Here is a 19714-nt window from a genome sequence, read left to right as displayed (position 1 = left end):
GGTCATGAAGATCCTGGAGAGGCTAGTGCTGCAACACCTTAAGCCCCAGGTGAAGGACTTCCTGGACCCCCGGCAGTTTGCATACCAGGAGAGCATGGGGGTGGAGGATGCCATCATTTACATGCTGCACAGGGCCTACACACACCTGGAGAGGCCACAGAGCATGGTGAGGACCATGTTCTTCGACTTCTCCAGTGCATTTAACACTATCAAGCCATCACTGCTGGCCGACAAACTAGCAGTGATGTGTGTGGAGGACTCCCTGACGGCTTGGATCCACAACTACCTCACAGACAGGCGTCAGTATGTGAGACTGCAGGGCTGTCAGTCTGAGGTGGTGGTGTGCAACACCGGTGCCCCCCAGGGAACTGTTCTGTCACCCTTTCTCTTCACCCTCTATACCTCCGACTTCCAGTTTAGCTCCGACCAGTGCCACCTGCAGAAGTTTTCGGATGACTCCTCTATCGTCGGTTACATCACAGACGACAGGGATGAGGAGTACAGGGCCCTGGTGGAGAGCTTCGTGCAGTGGTGCGACACCAACTTCCTTTTGCTTAACACCAGCAAAACAAAGGAGTTGGTGGTGGATTTTAGGAGGAAGAGAAGGACCCCAGCCCCCATCACCATCAAGGGGGTGGAAGTCGAGAGGGTGGACTCCTACAGGTACCTGGGAGTACAAATTAATAACAAACTGGACTGGACTGACAACACCGAGGCTCTTCTCAGGAAAGGGCAGAGCAGACTGTTTTTCCTGAGAAGGCTGAGGTCTTTCGGTGTCTGCAACAAGCTGCTGCAAATGTTTTATCAGTCGGTGGTTGCCAGCGTTCTGTTCTTCGCCGTGGCCTGCTGGGGTGGAAACATCTGTGCCTGGGATGCTGCGAAGCTAAACAAACTGGTGAAGAAGGCCAGCTCTGTGGTGGGGACCGGGCTGGACAGCCTAGAGGTGGTGGCAGAACAGAGGATGGGGAAAAAACTGGCGGCCATGCTGGCCAATCCCTCCCACCCGATGTACTGCGAGCTGGCAGGGATGAGGAGCAAGTTCAGCCACAGATTTGTTCTCCCCCGTCAAAGTACAAAAAGATTTGGACAGTCCTTTGTTCCAGCTGCACTCCGACTCTACAACCAGGCCCTGCAGGGTGGGGGAGACCTGGAGCTGGAACTTTTGGAACTTTTTACTTATTGAGCCTCCACTGTTTTATGTATTTTATTGAATGTTTTTCTGTTTTCTGTATTGAATGTTTTCTGCCCTAACTGAGCTGTTTGACAACAAAATTTCCCCATTGGGGACAATAAAGGTTTTCAATCAATCAATCACACACACACACACACACACACACACACACACCATGCCGTAACCAGAGAGACACACACACACACACACACACACACACACACACACACACCATGCCGTAACCAGAGAGACACACACACACACACACCACGCCGTAACCAGAGAGACACACACACACACACACACACACACCACGCCGTAACCAGAGAGACACAAGCTTTCTTCACTGAGCTCATAATCTCACTCACTTCGCCCTCTTTTTCTCTCTGTCTCTCTCTTTCTTTCCCCCCGCGCGGATGAAAGGAGAAACTTGGCCACTGTGGTTCTCCTATGATGACATGGGTGACAGCGTATCTGGTTTATGATGTCATGGGTGACAGCGTATCTGGTTTATGATGTCATGGGTGACAGCGTATCTGGTTTATGATGTCATGGGTGACAGTGTATCTGGTTTATGATGTCATGGGTGACAGCGTATCTGGTTTATGATGTCATGGGTGACAGCGTATCTGGTTTATGATGTCATGGGTGACAGCGTATCTGGTTTAGTCGGGTGGGTCTCATGGCGTCAGTTTCACCACCGTCCAATAGCAGGAGGAGACCCGTCCTACGCAGAAAGCATGCGACTCCCCCCCTCGTGTCTGAAAGGTTTGAGGGTCTGTCAGATCTCCTCACGCCCGCCCCCCTGCCGCCCCTGTGTGTAGGAGCTCACGCACGTGGGCGCGGACACGTCTCAGGACATCCAGCTCTGCGGCATCGGGATCCAGCCGGAGCACTGCCAGGTAGAGATCTGCCCCGATGGTGATGTCACCCTCACACCCAGAGAGAACGCCAGGTGAGCTTAATGACAGCACCTCCTCCTCCTCCTCCTCCTCCTCCTCCTTCTCCTTCTCCTCCTCCTCCTTCTCCTCCTCCTCCTTCTCCTCCTCCTCCTGCTCCCCCTCCTCCTCCCCCTCCTCCTCCTGCTCCCCCTCCTCCTCCCCCTCCTCCTCCTCCTTCTCCTCCTCCTCCTGCTCCCCCTCCCCCTCCTCCACCTCCTCCTTCTCCTCCTCCTCCTGCTCCACCTCCTCCTCCTCCTCCCCCTCCTCTTCCTTCTCCTTCTCCTCCTCCTCCTGCTCCCCCTCCTCCACCTCCTCCCCCTCCTCCTCCTCCTCCTGCTCCTCCACCTGCTCCTCCTCCCCCTCCTCCTCTTCCTCCTCCTCCTGCTCCTCCTCCCCCTCCTCCTCCTCCTCCTCCTGCTCCTCCTCCCCCTCCTCCGCCTGCTCCTCCTCCCCCTCCTCCTCCTCCTCTTTGTGGATGACTGGACCTGAGGATTTTTCACATGACCTCATAGTGAAGGCATCTTGCCTCCTGCTTTGATATCAAATAGCTATGTCCCCCCCCCCTCCCACTTCAAAGACACAAAAGAAAAACGGCGGGAAGACAAATTCATTAGATAGTCATAACTAAGTTGGAGGTAGGACCTATTCTGATATGTATAGGTCTCCTGTGTGTTTATCTAGTTAACCATGTCTTCTGTGTGTCTATCTAGTTAACCATGTCTTCTGTGTGTCTATAGCTAACCATGTCTTCTGTGTGTGTCTATAGCTAACCATGTCTTCTGTGTGTCTATATAGCTAACCATGTCTTCTGTGTGTGTCTATAGTTAACCATGTCTTCTGTGTGTCTATAGTTAACCATGTCTTCTCAAAATGTCAATTTTATGTTAACAGAACTTGTGTGAATGGAACCATGATCGACTCCTCTGTCCACCTTTGGCACGGAGACCGCATCTTATGGGGAAACAACCACTTCTTCAGGTAAAGAAAAAAAGTCACTAAGAAATATGATCTATATTACCACTACTCCATGACTAGCATGAACCTAGCTAATACCCCCTCTGACCTAGGATCAGCCTGCCCATGAACCTGGCTAATAACCCCTCTGACCTAGGATCAGCCTGCCCATGAACCTGGCTAATAACCCCTCTGACCTCTGACCTAGGATCAGCCTGCCCATGCGGAAGCGGCGTGAGCGTTTGAAGGATCTGGAGCGTTCTCCCAGGGAGAGCTTTGTGGAGGCGGACGTGGAGACGGCCAGCGAGGCCTCGTCTGAGCAGGACTACAGCTACGAGTTCGCCCAGATGGAGGTCATGATGAAGACCCTGGGGAGTAACGGTAGGGGTGTAAATCACCAGCTTCATCACGATACGATATTATATCGATTTGTTTGTATGACGATACAATGTTTGACGATATCACAATGTCAGTCACGATACGATTTCGATTCGATTCGATTCAAGATCGATATGACGACAGTGTTTCCTCTACATGCATTTCATCGTGGCGGTCCGCCACGATGGAATTTCCTCCGCCACCATTCAGATTTCTCAACCCAAAAAATAAAAAAAGATTTAGGCCGCTTTTCAGACCTTCACAGCGCTAGACACACCCACAAGCGCGAAGCGACGCGCTTGCAAAACTGTTTTGTGATTCCTCATTTAAATTACGTTGTACCTGTTACAATGACAATAAAGATCATTCATCTTCATCAAGATGAGAGATGGAGCGATCCGCTCACACAGCTGTCCCGCATCCGCTAATCAGCGCAGCACCGAACCGCCGGGCTCGTTGAGCGGATGCGAGGCAGCTGTGCCCGGGACCGGCCACTTCACATAAAGGAAGGAAGGAAGGAAGGAAGGAAAGAAAGAAAGCCGTGCACAAACGAGAGCTAAGTCAGACCGGGACGCTGCCAGTATGTGTGAGAGCCGGACTGCCGGCGTGAACATTTGAACCGTGTCATTTTATTTAATGGACCATTTCGTTGTCTGGTACCTGTACTGTAGCAATGACAAATAAAGTCCATTCCATTCCATTCCAGAGAGGGACGGACGGACGGACTACCCTTGTTTTTAATTTACAGGAAAACATTTTATTTTTTTGGGCCATTCTCGAGTTTTGGCTGAAATTACGTCGTTGTTTTTTGAGCGCGCGTGCGCGTTTCATGCGCGTGCACGCGAAAAAATCGCGGGCGCGCGCTGCGCGCGCGCGGTCAGCACTACCCGCCACCATTGTAAAAATTCCTGGAGGAAACACTGGACGATATGATCGATATGACGCGATATCATATGCCAATCTAACACAATTATCAACTCACAAAAACAACTAGAATATGATTTGACCATTTTATTTGTGAGCTCTTCCAGGTATCCAGCATTTAAATCATATTGTATTATACAGTATTCTTCTGTTACAAAAAGAAAAATAGACCCATTCACTAGTCTCACAAACAAGAGATATTCAGCGTTAAAACATTAATGTCCTATGAAACAAAACTGGAAGAACTTGTCCCCCCTTTTTTAAGGCAGGATTTTTGTAAACGTTCACTTTTTTACTGTCTCATAAACACAGTATTTTTAACAGTTAGAACTGAACCAAGGTCACCATTTCCAGAGTGTGCAGTAGTTCACGAAAGCCATCATTCTCGACAACACAGTAAGGTCTCATATCTTTGCAAATAAAATATGAAATGGCACTTGTGATACTCGTCGCTCTTTTGGAGTTGTTGTTCAGTTTTTGCTGAAAGAAAGTGCTCAAAGCTGGTGTGCAGGCTTCTGGCACGGTAACGCTGGAGCTAGCGTTAGCACTAGCATGCGGGTCAATATTGTGTTTTTTCTTTAGGTGCGCGGCCAAGTTTGTAGTGTTTCCCGAGTATTTCAACTCGCACTGGCATTGTTTGCATATGGTGAGTGTTTTGTCTGTAGAGCCGTCTTTGCTGCGGAATCCGAAATATTTCCAGACCGCCGACTTATTACCGAGAGGGAGAGCGAATTTCGTCGTCGTTATCCCTGCTACTCGCCATGACTTGACCTGCACAGTGTGCAGCGCTCTTTGACTTTGTAGTTGCCGCTGCTAGTCGCGCGCTGCACGGAAATGGTGACAGTCACGCAGAATGTGCCATTTCAAAATAAAGGTGTATCTTTAAGATGACGATATAGATCGATGTTTTTACATTGCGTCGATGTAATCAGATCGTTAGTCAATGAATCGATGCATCGATGTGAATCGATGTATCGTTACACCCCTAAGTAACGGTACGACTCGCTTTTTCACTTGATTCTCCTTGCAAAGTGTTTTAACAGGTATGTCCATTCAAAGTGTTTTATGTCCATTCAAAGTGTTTTAACAGGTATATGTCCATTCAAAGCTCCCTCCCCCAATTTATTTTTTATTTTTTTTACAGATAACACATTTAGGCTGGGTTGCACCAACCTGGTTTAAAACTAATCCTGGTTTAAATCAGGGCTTATCTACTAATCCTGTTGCACCAAACTTTAATCCTAGCTTAAACCTAGTTTAAACCTGGTTTAATTTAATCCTGGTTTAAATCTAAGCCTCTGCTAATCCAGGTTTAAACCTGGATTAAATCAAGTCTGTTGCACCAGTAATTTTAAACCTGGATTAGCAATTATATTTAAACCACCCCTGGAGGAGGTTTATGTTAGGTTTATTTCAGTTTTAATGACAACATGGCTGCATATCTTCGCTGGATGAGAATAAAGGAAAGAGTTTCTCGCAGGAAAATTCAAGACAGATTAAACCCCATTTTTTAATAATTTTATTGTGATATCATTTTATAGTGATATAAAGTGAATAATTCAATTGTGAGTTTTCCCAATGGTATAGCTTTACAAAATACTGTTTACTGTCACATACCTCAATGGGAAGGTTGCACCAGCTATCAAGCATGGAAGTGAGAGGAACTCTCAAACGCCCTCCAGCATGTCTACTACCTACATGGATTGTACAGTATTCAGAACCATCTTCAAACCAATATGAATAATTAATACACCAACCAAATAATGTGATTGATTTAGCTGTAGCATCCTGGATGAGCTGCAGAGGTCTTATGATACCTTTGATAAGTAAGTAAGTAAGCTAGCTAGCTAGCCAGCTATGACTGGAAACAAATGAGTATCCAGTTATGGAATTTATCACCACTTTGGCTGATGTGATGTGGCTTTGTTTGGCTAGTCACCTTGTAACATTCGCGTAGCGAAATTAGCATGCTAGCAGCTGTTTTAATATAAAATGGTCATGCCAAGATAAAAGCTATAGCTGACTAGTGAGCCCGCATCAACCTTAATGCTATTTAAGTGTGAGATGCTATCTATAATTTATCTAGGGCCATATTTATCTAGCCAACATACTTTTTTTTTTTTTTTACATTTCGTCTGAATCCAAGATGGCGGACACTGAAAATAAATGAATCCTGGTTTAATCCTGGTTTAAACCAGGTTTAACGAATCCAGGAGTAAAATGATGATGTGCAACGCGTCTCTGATTAACTTTAAACCTAGTTTAAGCCAGGATTAACTCTAAACCAGGATTAGTTTAAACCAGGTTGGTGCAACCCAGCCTTAGAGAGATAAACATATAAGTATAGGGTGTGGAGGTTAACATCATGATACCAAAGTCCATGCCTCCTCTCCACTCGCCCCAAAAGCCTACTGTATGTTTGGTACACCACAGGGGTTAACCCTCGGCTTTTTGTTATTCAGTCTCTATGTTAATGACCTTCCGCCTGTCTGCCAGGATATTGAAATGTACACGAATGATAGCCTGCTTTCAAAGTTCAAAGTATCATCCAGATGAATGCCCATATATTTATAACACCATTTATGTCAATACAATTTATTAAATACGCATGGCAAAATAAAATAAATGCCCATATATATAAATGCATATATGGGCATTCATGATACTTTGAACTTTAAAAGCACATTAAAAAGATGTCCAGTGAAATCAGATATAGACTTTCACATTTTCTGAATTTTAACCAATCAGGAACTCACTGGTCTCAAGCCAATGAAACATCAATGTAACCCCTTCAGTCTCTATAAACAAGCTGAATATCCTGGATATCATTGCCATCACTGTAATATCCAGTCATGTGAAATATTTGTGTGGTGGCCTGGGAAAACCCGTCGGATGTCGCTGGCGTTCGTTCGTGGCAAAGAGCAAATATAGATGGAAATCGCGATTTTGGCGATTTTGATATTATGTGGTATTCTAGTACTTTGAACTCCATACTACATTATGGTGAATAAACATTTTAAGAAAACAAAAGAGAAAGTACTTATTTTGATGTTTTTGTGGCGGGTAGTTTGCTAGCGAAACAACATCACGTACGCAACGCACGCACACATGAGCGAAAGGAGAGACGATACTTCCACCTGTGTTATTGCCAGTTTACTGATGCTCACAATAAGCATAAAGTAATAAAATCTTAACTAGAAGACACACAAATGGATCTGTCCCTCGCATACCGACGAGGCGAGCAGACTACCACCGCATCACAAGAAGACAAACGAGACCGGCCGATCTGCATAGGCTCCTCCCCCGACCCGGAGGAGAAAGGGGAGGATTTCTCCCCTTTCACTTTTTTTGACATGCTACATTAAAATGCTCATAACTTTTTAAAGTAAAGGGCTATCTCAGTCATTCAACCAGTTATGAATAGCTGAGAACTTCTAATTTATGGAAATATTAAAAAATGAAAATGTCAAAATGCCACCATGTGAAGGGTTTTCCCAGGCCACCACACATTTAGTTCTTTTTTAAGAAATATGGACATATCAATATGTGATCTTTTTTCAAACAATATATACAGTATATGTATATAAAGCTGATGTAATTTAACCCAAAAAAATGAAAATTGAACTTTGCTATCATTTATTTAACAGCGAATTAACAAAGACGCCAATTCCTACTGACGAAAAAGTTAGGACACCCTATGCCCTAATAGCTGGTATTGCCCCGTTTGACTGAAATAACCTCAATTAAACATTTCCTATAACTGTCTACCAGTCTCTGACATTTCTCTATGCAAAATGATTTCAGTTGTGTGATGTTTGAGAGGTGTCTTGCATGCACAGCCAGTTTCAAATCACCCACACATAACATCTCAATAGGATTAAGATCCAGGCTTTGATTTAGCCATACCAGAACTCTCCATTTCTTTCTTTTTTATGTATTTATCATTTATTTGGCTTCAATTTTTGGACAGATGGTCTCACATGCACATCATTTCCTCTGATACAATAAAGAATTCATAGTGATTCTATGATGAGCTGGCCAGGCCCTGCTGCAGCAAAGCAGCCCCAGACCAGGACATCTCCACCCCCATGCTTCACACATTAGTATGAGGCTCAAATGCTGTCTTTGGTTTGCGCCAAACATGTCTTCTGTTACTGAGCCCAAATAATTCAACTTTAGATGAATCTGTCCAAAGCATATTGTTCCAGAAGTCCTGGTGTTTGTCTAGGTGTTCTCTGGCAAACTTTAGTCTTGCCCTGATGGAGTTTTTCTTTACAGAAAGGGTTTCCTCCTTGCACACCTCCCATGAAAATCTAACTTGTGCGTCTCTTTATGATGGTAGATGCAGGTAAGGCAGGAGCTACCTTAAATCCCTTCCCAGACTCAGAGAGCTCTTCTGATCTCGCCATGGTGATACCTTCTTTCTAAAGGCCTCAGAGAGCTCTTCTGATCTCGCCATGGTGATACCACTCACTTCAGCAATCAAGAGCAAACCAAACTAAATGTCTGAGGTTTAAATAAGACAGGCTCCTCCAACATGTAACCCGAGTCCACCCTGAAGTCCTTAGGCCCCTGGCCTGTTCCTATGACATCACCTGCCGCGCTGCTGCACCTGCTGTGTGGAGAGGTTACCGTCCCAGAATGACTCACACTCCACGGCACTCCAGCATCCCAGGGCTAACCCTAACCCTAACCAGCATCCCAGGGCTAACCCTAACCCTAACCAGCATCCCAGGGCTAACCCTAACCCTAACCAGCATCCCAGGGCTAACCCTAACCAGCTTTAGAACACCATGACAAATGCCAAGGAGCACTTCACTTGATTCTAGCTCCTATACTAGCTATACTATACTATACTATACAGTACTAGCTGACTCTGGATACTAAAGATGCGGCGCAATTTCTACAGAACAGAACAGTCATGGATATGGGTTAAGTACTGAATCTATGTGTACTGTAGCAATGACAATAAAGACCATTCATTCATATGTACTGTTAGTGTTAATAACAAGGAATATCTTAATATTAATAATCTGACTCCCCAAGTAATTTAATTAACACTGCGAAAGAATTGTTGAGTTTGTGATCGTGAGCTGATTAGACCAATGATGGTCACGTTAGAATGACTGGAACGAGGCTTTTACTGTCAACTATACAATATACAAAGGCAAATACATCATAGAGAAATGTTCCATTCTACCCCTCATGGTAAAATGATAGAAAGAGGGAGAGAGACAGAGAGAGAGAAACAAAGACAAGACCACATGATCTGAACTAACAAAACAACATCTGGGTCCTCTCACAAGGACACAAAGAAGAGAAAGAATCTCCTATTATACCTTCTGTTTTTATCCTCTCAGTTCTGTTCATATGACACTACCACTATCAGAACATTCCTCTTTTTTTATTTTTTTTTATTGATAGAGACAGTAGAGATTTTGACAGGGAGAGAGATGGGATATGTCCGCGGCCAGAATCGAACCGGGAACCCTGCGGTTACATGGTCGATGCTTCACCCATTACGCCACCTAAGCGCCCCCTATCAGTACATTCCTGAGCTGGTCAACTAACACAGCTTGTTTTGTGAGCCTGCTAACAATGTAAAGTAGTGTTCTAGTTAACTAGGTAACAATGTAAAGTAGTGTTCTAGTTAACTAGGTAGCAGTGGGGATTACTCACCCAATCCATTGGGTTGCAGTAATTCAGCTCGAGTAGCGAGTTTGCGTTGGGATTCTCAACAACGTTGAAACGTATTTCCGTGTTTCAAAATAAAATTCCAAACATTTTGATTTGTTGCCGACTTGCGGCACAAACGACCAGACCGTGTCACAAATATATATATATATATAGTTGCTTATACAGTAGCATATGCTAGCATTGACTCTATAATGATCAGGTACACTATTAAACACTTCCAGTAGTGTTGATGGTAAGTGTTGAGTGTGTCCTCTCTGCAGACCCCATGCAGAACGTGGTGCAGGTGTTGGAGAAGCAGTACCTGGAGGAGAAGAGGACGGCTCTGGAGGAGCAGAGGATGATGTATGAGAGGGAGCTGGAGTCGCTACGGCAACAGCTGTCCCCCGAGAGAACGCCCCAACACCAGCGCTGCAGCAGCGACCGCCTGACCTTCCCCACGCACACACCTCACGCCAAGGTCCGCCTCTGGACAGAAGATAGGTGAGACACACACACACACACACACACACACACACACACACACACACACCTCACGCCAAGGTCCGCCTCTGGACAGAAGAGAGGTGAGACACACACACATACACACACACACACACACACACACACACCTCACGCCAAGGTCCGCCTCTGGACAGAAGAGAGGTGAGACACACACACATACACACACACACACACACACACACACACACCTCACGCCAAGGTCCGCCTCTGGACAGAAGAGAGGTGAGACACACACACATACACACACACACACACACACACACACACACACACACCTCACGCCAAGGTCCGCCTCTGGACAGAAGAGAGGTGAGACACACACACATACACACACACACACACACACACACACACACACACACACCTCACGCCAAGGTCCGCCTCTGGACAGAAGAGAGGTGAGACACACACACATACACACACACACACACACACACACACCTCACGCCAAGGTCCGCCTCTGGACAGAAGAGAGGTGAGACACACACACATACACACACACACACACACACACACACCTCACGCCAAGGTCCGCCTCTGGACAGAAGAGAGGTGAGACACACACACATACACACACACACACACACACACACACACACCTCACGCCAAGGTCCGCCTCTGGACAGAAGAGAGGTGAGGGACACACACACACACACACACACACACACACCTCACGCCAAGGTCCGCCTCTGGACAGAAGAGAGGTGAGACACACACACATACACACACACACACACACACACACACACACACCTCACGCCAAGGTCCGCCTCTGGACAGAAGAGAGGTGAGACACACACACATACACACACACACACACACACACACACACACCTCACGCCAAGGTCTGCCTCTGGACAGAAGAGAGGTGAGACACACACACATACACACACACACACACACACCTCACGCCAAGGTCCGCCTCTGGACAGAAGAGAGGTGAGACACACACACATACACACACACACACACACACACCTCACGCCAAGGTCCGCCTCTGGACAGAAGAGAGGTGAGACACACACACATACACACACACACACACACACACCTCACGCCAAGGTCCGCCTCTGGACAGAAGAGAGGTGAGACACACACACATACACACACACACACACACACACACCTCACGCCAAGGTCCGCCTCTGGACAGAAGAGAGGTGAGACACACACACATACACACACACACACACACACACCTCACGCCAAGGTCCGCCTCTGGACAGAAGAGAGGTGAGACACACACACATACACACACACACACACACACACACACACCTCACGCCAAGGTCCGCCTCTGGACAGAAGAGAGGTGAGGGACACACACACACACACACACACACACACACACACACACACACACACACACCTCACGCCAAGGTCCGCCTCTGGACAGAAGAGAGGTGAGACACACACACATACACACACACACACACACACACACACACCTCACGCCAAGGTCCGCCTCTGGACAGAAGAGAGGTGAGGGACACACACACACACACACACACACACACACACACACCTCACGCCAAGGTCCGCCTCTGGACAGAAGAGAGGTGAGGGACACACACACACACACACACACACACCTCACGCCAAGGTCCGCCTCTGGACAGAGGAGAGGTGAGGGACACACACACACACACACACACCACGCCAAGGTCCGCCTCTGGAGAGAGGAGAGGTGAGAGACACACACACACACACACACACACACACACTGGAGCAGTGTGGAACACACACACACACACACAGATCATTCTGTGCACACAGTAGAAGAAGTTCTTATCTTCCCACACAGATACACACAGACACACAGACACGTGATGATGAGCCACAGCCGTACCACTGAATGCTCCCTTTGTGTGTGTGTGTGTGTGTGTGTGTGTGTGTGTGTGTGTGTGTGTGTGTGTGTGCGTGCGTGTGCGTCAGGGACGAGCTGTTCCGGCAGAGCCTGTCTCGGCTCAGGGAGCAGGTGGTCAAGGCTAACACCCTGGTGAGAGAGGCCAACTTCCTGTCCGAGGAGATGAACAAACTCACAGACTACCAGGTGACCCTCCAGATCCCCGCCGCCAACCTCAGCGCCAACCGCAAGGTGAGACTCCTGCCGGACGTCACGTTCGGATTCCACAATTTTTCATCATCGATTACAATTTAAACAATTTAATCCGTTAGATAGTGTTAAGAGAACGGCCTGGGGGCATCAACCATGTAACCGCAGGGTTCCCGGGTTCGATTCCGGCCGTGGACATTCTCTCTCTCTCGCTCTCTCGCTCTCTCGCTCTCTCTCTCTCTCTCTCACCCATCATTTCCTGTCTAATCTCTACAGTCTCTATCAATCGCAATAAGAAGAAAAATACGAGTGGGACTGTCCCACTCAGAACGGCCTGATTCTAGTATGGTCCAGTCATTTGGGTCCTAGTGGGTTGTGTGTGTGTGGGGGTGGTGTGTACCATATGTAACTGTCAGATGTGTGTGTGGCTCTGGGGCAGCGGGGGGCCATAGTGAGTGAGCCGGCCATCCAGGTGAAGAGGAGAGGGAAGGGCACTCAGGTGTGGACCATCGAGAAGCTGGAGAACAAGCTGGTGGACATGAGAGACCACTACCAAGACTGGAAAGAAGGGAAGGAGGAGATGGTGAGAGATGGAGGGAGGGAGGGAGGGAGGGGAGTACTGTACTCAGGGAAATGTTCTAGAGAGCATTTTCAGAGAGAGGTCAAGGGGGAGAATGTACTCTCAGAGACCTCAGAGACATTGTACTTTGTGAATGAATGAGTGAGTGAATGAATGAATGAATGAGTGAGGGAATGAATGAGTGAGTGAATGAACAAGTGTAAAAATTGGAGCAAGAATGGATCAGTGGGGCTGAGAACGTTGAAGAACCAGATGAAGCTAGATGTTTGTTAACGGGAGGATGCTTCTCCTCCAGTATAACAAGCTGACGGTGAAGCACAGCGACCCGTTCTACGAGGCCCAGGAGAACCACAACCTCATCGGGGTGGCCAACGTCTTCCTGGAGTGCCTTTTCCACGATATCAAACTGCAGTATGCTGTTCCCATCATCAGCCAACAGGGGGAGGTATAACAACAGATACTTCATACTGGAGGCCTATTGACTTGATTGTGTGTGATTGTGCTACTTCGGTTTACTGGTATGCCTGTTCTCAGTATGTGTCTTCTCAGTATGTGTCTACAGTATGATGCTAGGCCTGTCCTGAGGCCTGTAGATTAATTTAATTAATTTTGCCATTTAGCAGACGCTTTTAATCCAAAGCGATTTACAATTACGAATTACAGGGACATTCCCCCTGGAGTAACTGAGGGCTAAGTGCCTTACTCAAGGGCACACTAGTAGTGGTGTGGTTTCAGGCGGGATTTGAACTCACAACCTTCCGATCACAAGTCCACTATCCACTAGACCACCACTACCCGTTCTACCCGTAGATGATGCTAGGCCTGTAGATGATGCTAGGCCTGTCCTGAGGCCTGTCCTGAGGTCTGTAGATGATGCTAGGCCTGCCCTGAGGCCTGTAGATGATGCTAGGCCTGTCCTGAGGCCTGTAGATGATGCTAGGCCTGTCCTGAGGCCTGTAGATGATGCTAGGCCTGTCCTGAGGCCTGTAGATGATGCTAGGCCTGTCCTGAGGCCTGTGTATGGTGGTTGTGTCCCTGGGCCAGGTGGCAGGCCGGCTGCACGTAGAGCTGATGAGGGTGAGCGGGGCGGTGCCGGAGCGGCTGGGCGGCGGAGACGACTCCTCAGAGAACTCCAGCGAGAGCAGCAGCTACGAGGTCATGGACACACACGGGGAGATTGTCCACATGGCCAGGAAGCTCACCTGCAGGGTACGTGGTGATGATGATGATGATGATGATGTTCAGGGATTTAAAAAGTCCACAGAGAAAATAGTAAAAATACATCTACAGTACTTGGCTGATGCTGACCTGCTCCTCTCCCTGGTTGTGTGTGTGTTGTTTGTCTGTCTGGGTTGAGTGTGTGTGTGTGTGTGTGTGTGTGTGTGTGTGTGTGTGTGTGTGTGTTTGTCTGTCTGGGTTGTGTGTGTGTGTGTGTGTGTGTGTGTTTGTCTGTCTGGGTTGTGTGTGTGTGTGTGTGTGTGTCTGTCTGGGTTGTGTGTGTGTGTGTGTGTGTGTGTTTGTCTGTCTGGGTTGTGTGTGTGTGTGTGTGTGTGTGTGTGTTTGTCTGTCTGGGTTGTGTGTGTGTGTGTGTGTGTGTGTTTGTCTGTCTGGGTTGTGTGTGTGTGTGTGTGTGTGTTTGTCTGTCTGGGTTGTGTGTGTGTGTTTGTCTGTCTGGGTTGTGTGTGTGTGTGTGTGTGTGTGTGTTTGTCTGTCTGGGTTGTGTGTGTGTGTTTGTCTGTCTGGGTTGTGTGTGTGTGTTTGGTGCAGGTGAGGATCAGAGAGGCCACAGGGCTGCCGCTCAACCTGTCCAACTTCGTGTTCTGTCAGTACACCTACTGGGAGCAGGCCGAGCCCACGGTGGCCCCGCCCATGGTCAGCCCAGACACGCCCTCCCCCCGCACCCCCGAAGCCCAGTTCACCGTCAGGTTCGACCACTGCAAGGTAGGGGAAAGAGCGCCCTCTTCTGTGTGGAAGACTGCCGTTTGATAACATAAATACACACATTAATTTGTGTATGCTCCAATTGTGTAATTTATATGGTTTGCTGAATGTTCTAGAACATTTGTGGTTATCCTGATCAGGGTTCTCCCCAGGACTTTTTTAACAGTGTGCCGTTGGCATTATCAAAACCGGACTCGCATTTATTCATGTTAAAAAGAGTAGTTTTTGTGAGTGTCTCACTATGGGAACGCCCCCTGCGTGACCTCATCAGAAGCTGAATTACACTGCGCCAGCCCATTTGCTAAACCTCTAGTAGAGTGCGCACGCAAGCCCATGGGGGCCTGTAGACCCTTACTAGAGTAAACCATGGCAATAGCCGCCACTACCCAATGGGAAAGGCGCTGTTTTGACACTGGCTTTCCCGTGTGTGGATTTGCCCAGGATACAAATAACTGGTCACCTTTCCTGCAACTCTGAGTCCTGTCTATGTAAACACGCAGCGCGCGGACAGGACATAAAGTATGCAACCGCCTGTGCTCTTCCGAGGCAAAAGGCGGGGGATAGAAGGCAGCCAACTCTATAGGGGTGCAAGAGCCTATAACCTTTGGAATAAAGGCTGGGTTAGTTTAGACTGACCCTAGAGTTCCCCAGGGAGAACTTTGTACACTCTCGGTGCACCGAGAGCGCATGGACTTCACCTATGCGCTTAGCCGATGCCAAAGCAAGCAATAGGACCGTCTTTAGCGTTAACACTCACCTCCACCTGTTCCAGTGGTTTGAAAGGTGGGCAGGAGAGAGCATCTAGTACCGTAGGGAGGTCCCACACAATTTCCTTCGGGCCACATTCATAAACTGGCACACCAACAGGTGCTGGCTTATCGACTTTCCACCCAGGCCAATATGACAAGCCGAAATTGCTTCCAAATAGACCTTAACAGTTGAGAAAGCCTTACCCTTCTCAATCAGGTCAATCAGGTAGAAATGACAGAATAACTGTCACAGAACACTGAAAAGGGACAGCGTGTGACTCTGAGCACCAGGTCAGAACACACGCCACTTATGCCCTACAACGTTCTAGTTGATGAGACTGGCACTGAATAGTGTCAATAACCCCTTGGGGAAGACCTACTAGTGCAAGGTTGATCCCTTCACGGGCCAGGCCCACAGAGACAGTCTCTCTGGGTGGGGATGGAATATCTCCCCCCGTGCCTGGGTTAGCCGGTCCCTGCGCAGCAGTAGTTGCCACGGCGGACCGGATAGGAGTTGAAAAATCTCTGCCAACCAATGCTTCCCTGGCCAATGCAGGGCTATCAGCACCATGGACAAATCTCCTTCCCTCACTCAGAGTCGGGGGAATGAGTGCCACCGGTGGGAACGCATACAGGAGGGTCCTCAGCCACTCGTGCGCTAATGCGTCCACCCCCAGTGGGGCTCCCCGATCGCGCAGAGAGAAGAACGGGGGACACTGGGCGTTCTCTGCCGTAGCATAAACGTCCACGGTCGCTCGACCAAATCGTGACCAAATTTGTTTCACCACCTCAGGGTGAAGTCTCCAGTCTGCGTACAGTGGGTTGCCCCTGGACAACAAATCTGCTCCGTAGTTCAGAATGCCCGGTACATGGGTTGCTCTCAGCGATCAGTCAGTGTGCCAGAGTGTGTAACTGGTGGGACCTCAGCCCCCCCTGTCTATTTACATAGGAGTAAACAGTTGTCTGTCCTCACCAAAACATGATGTCCTCTCAACCACGGGAGGAAATGTTTCAGAGCCAAGTGAACAGCTAGCAGTTCCAGGCCGTTTATATGAGTAGAACGTTAGTGCAAGTTCCAGCCCCCGTTTACCATTCTCCCCTCGAAATTGGCACCCCAGCCTCTCAGGGAGGCGTCCGTGATGACCATTTTTCTGTTCAGGCCAGGTCCTATAGAAACACCCTGTGTTATGAAACCTGGGCTCTTCCACTGGCACAGAGCCAGTGCGCAATCCCTGGAGAACCTCACATGACAATGACCATCGCCGTGAGGGTCCAGGCTCATCCAGGCCACCCGGCACTGGATGCCTCTCATATACAGGGGCCCCAGGAGTATGGTCACCACAGAGGAGGCCTTCAAGCCTAACAACCTCTGTCACGCGCATTGTCTCCACTCTTTCTGGAGACAAAAACGCCTTGGCTCAGACAGAGTCCAGTGCGAGCCCTATAAACGCAATGCATTGAGAGGGTGTCACCATGCTCTTTTCCATGTTTATGGTGTTTCGAAATGACCACTGTGTGACGAGCCGCCTCCTCGCGGGAGGTGCCACTAGCCAGTCGTCGATGTGGCCACTCTGCCACTCTGTCTGAGAGGGGCCACTGCTGCCTCTGTCTGAGAGGGGCCACTGCTGCCTCTGGGCATTTTACTAACACCATTGGGCTCAGTGACAGGCTGAAGGGAAGGACCACATACAGTTAGGTCCATATATATTTGGACACAGACAGAATTTGTGTTATTTTAGCTGTTTACCAAAACATCTTCAAGTTACAGTTATATAATGAATATGGGCTTAAAGTACAGACTCTCAGCTTTAGGGTAAGGGTATTCACATCCAAATTGAAGGAAGGGTTTAGGAATTACAGCTCTTTAATACGTAGCTCCCTCTTTTTCAAGGGACCAAAAGTAATTTGACAATTGACTCAAAAGCTGTTTCATGGACCTGTGTGGGCTATTCCTTCATTATTTCTTTATCAATTAAGCAGGCAAAAGCTGCAAAAACAACCAAAAAATCCAGCAGAGCGATAGCGGGAACATTAGTAGTGGCCAAATTAACTGTTTGGTACATTCTGAGAAAAAAAGAATGCACTGGTGAGCTCGGCACCACAAAAAGGTCTTGATTGACGTCCATGGAAGACAAGAGTGGTGGATGATCGCAGGACCCTTTACATGGTAAAGAAAAACCCCTTCACAACATCCAGCCAAGTGAAGAACAGTCTTCAGGAGGTAGGCATATCATTATCCAAGTGTACCATAAAGGGAAGACTTCACACAAACAAATACAGAGAGTTCACCACAAGGTGCAAGCCATTCATAAGCCTCAAGAATAGAAAAGGCCAGATTAGATGTTTGCCAAAAAACATCTAAAAAAGACAGCCCTGTTCTGGAACAGCATTCTTTGGACAGATGAAACTAAGAACAACCTGTACCAGAATGATGGGAAGAAAAAAGTACGGCTCATGATCCGACGCATACCAAAAACGTGGAGGCAGTGTGATAACATGGACATGCATGGCTTCCAATGGCACTGGGTCACTAGTGTTTATTGATGATGTAACAGAAGACAGAAGCAGACGGATGAATTCTGAAGTGTATATTCTATCTGCTCAGATTCAGACAAGTTGATTGGATGGCGCTTCACAATACAGATGGACAATGACCCAAAACATACTGCGTAAGCAACCAAGGAGTTTAAGGCAAAAAAGTGGAATATTCTGCAATGGCCAGAGTCAATCACCTGATCTCAACCCAATCAAGCATGCATTTCACTTGCTGAAGACAAAACATAAGGCAGAAAGACCCACGAACAAACAACAACTGAAGACTGCTGCAGTAAAGGCCTGACAAAGCATCACAAAGGAGGAAACCCAGCATTTGGTGATGTCCATGTGTTCCAGACTTCAGGCAGTCATTGCCTGCAAAGGATTCTCGACAAAGTATTAAAAATGTTAATTTGTCCAATTACTTTTGAGCTCCTGAAAATAGGGGACTGTGTATAAAAATGGTTGCAATTCCTAAACATTTCATACAATATTTTTGTTCAACCCCTTGAATTAAAGCTGAAAGTCTGCACTTCAATTACATCTTGATTGTTTCATTTCAAATCCATTGTGGTGGCGTACAGAGCCAAAATTATGGAAATTGTGTCACTGTCCAAATATTTCCGGACATAACTGTATTCGTACGCTATCCCTTGGAAAGCGAATCTCAGATATTTCCTGTGTGGAGGATATATCGGAATGTGGAAATAAGCATCCTTCAGGTCGATTGATGTGAACCAATCCCCTGCTCGTACGAAACTTAGCAGGGACGAGTGTGTCAACATCCTGAATTTGTCTTTTCTGAGATGCTGATTCAGAGCACGGAGGCTCTCATGCCCCCCCCCTTTCTTTGGGACCAGAAAGTACCTTGAGTAGAAACCTCAGTGGGTCTCCTCGAGAGGTACAATTCTTATAGCTCCATTCTCCCTTAGAATGGAGATTTTCCCCAGGAGAATATTGGCGCGCTCGCCCTGAGAATACAGTATTTCTCTGAAAGGAGGTGGAGCAACTCCGAATTGGAGCCTGTAGCCCCTTTATTAGTATCCTCAACACCCAGTCTGACTGTGTGCAGTCTGCCCATTCCCGCTGACGCGTGGAAAGCTGGCTGACCGGCCACTTCATCACATGTGAGTTGTTGGCACTCCCTTGTGACCAGGCCGCTTAACAGCCGCTTAGCGTGCCCTCGCGTGCAACGGGCCGGGCCGCTTCCTGCATCACAGCTGTGGGTGTCTGTGAGTGATTTGTTTTTCAACATATCTTTTATCTGTATATTTTTCAACAGTGTTG

At 47.7% G+C, this 19714-nt stretch overlaps 1 protein-coding gene across 1 annotated transcript in view; it reads left to right on the top strand.

Moving 5' to 3' along the window:
- kif13a (kinesin family member 13A) overlaps window positions 1–19714 on the top strand; it is a gene marked incomplete at both ends in the record, with an annotated part of 98502 nt that overhangs the window by 58789 nt on the left and 19999 nt on the right. The window contains 9 exons of the mRNA XM_080541228.1: window positions 1996–2126; window positions 3004–3090; window positions 3275–3447; window positions 10326–10545; window positions 12502–12664; window positions 13062–13205; window positions 13498–13647; window positions 14247–14411; window positions 14970–15143. Coding sequence (XP_080397354.1) covers window positions 1996–2126; window positions 3004–3090; window positions 3275–3447; window positions 10326–10545; window positions 12502–12664; window positions 13062–13205; window positions 13498–13647; window positions 14247–14411; window positions 14970–15143 — 1407 coding nt within the window. The remainder of the gene's footprint in view (window positions 1–1995; window positions 2127–3003; window positions 3091–3274; window positions 3448–10325; window positions 10546–12501; window positions 12665–13061; window positions 13206–13497; window positions 13648–14246; window positions 14412–14969; window positions 15144–19714) is intronic.

The sequence above is a fragment of the Nansenia antarctica genome, assembly GCF_963989245.1.
Source record: "Nansenia antarctica genome assembly, chromosome: 10".
NCBI lineage: Eukaryota > Metazoa > Chordata > Actinopteri > Argentiniformes > Microstomatidae > Nansenia > Nansenia antarctica.
This window is presented reverse-complemented; position numbering and strand designations above follow the sequence as displayed.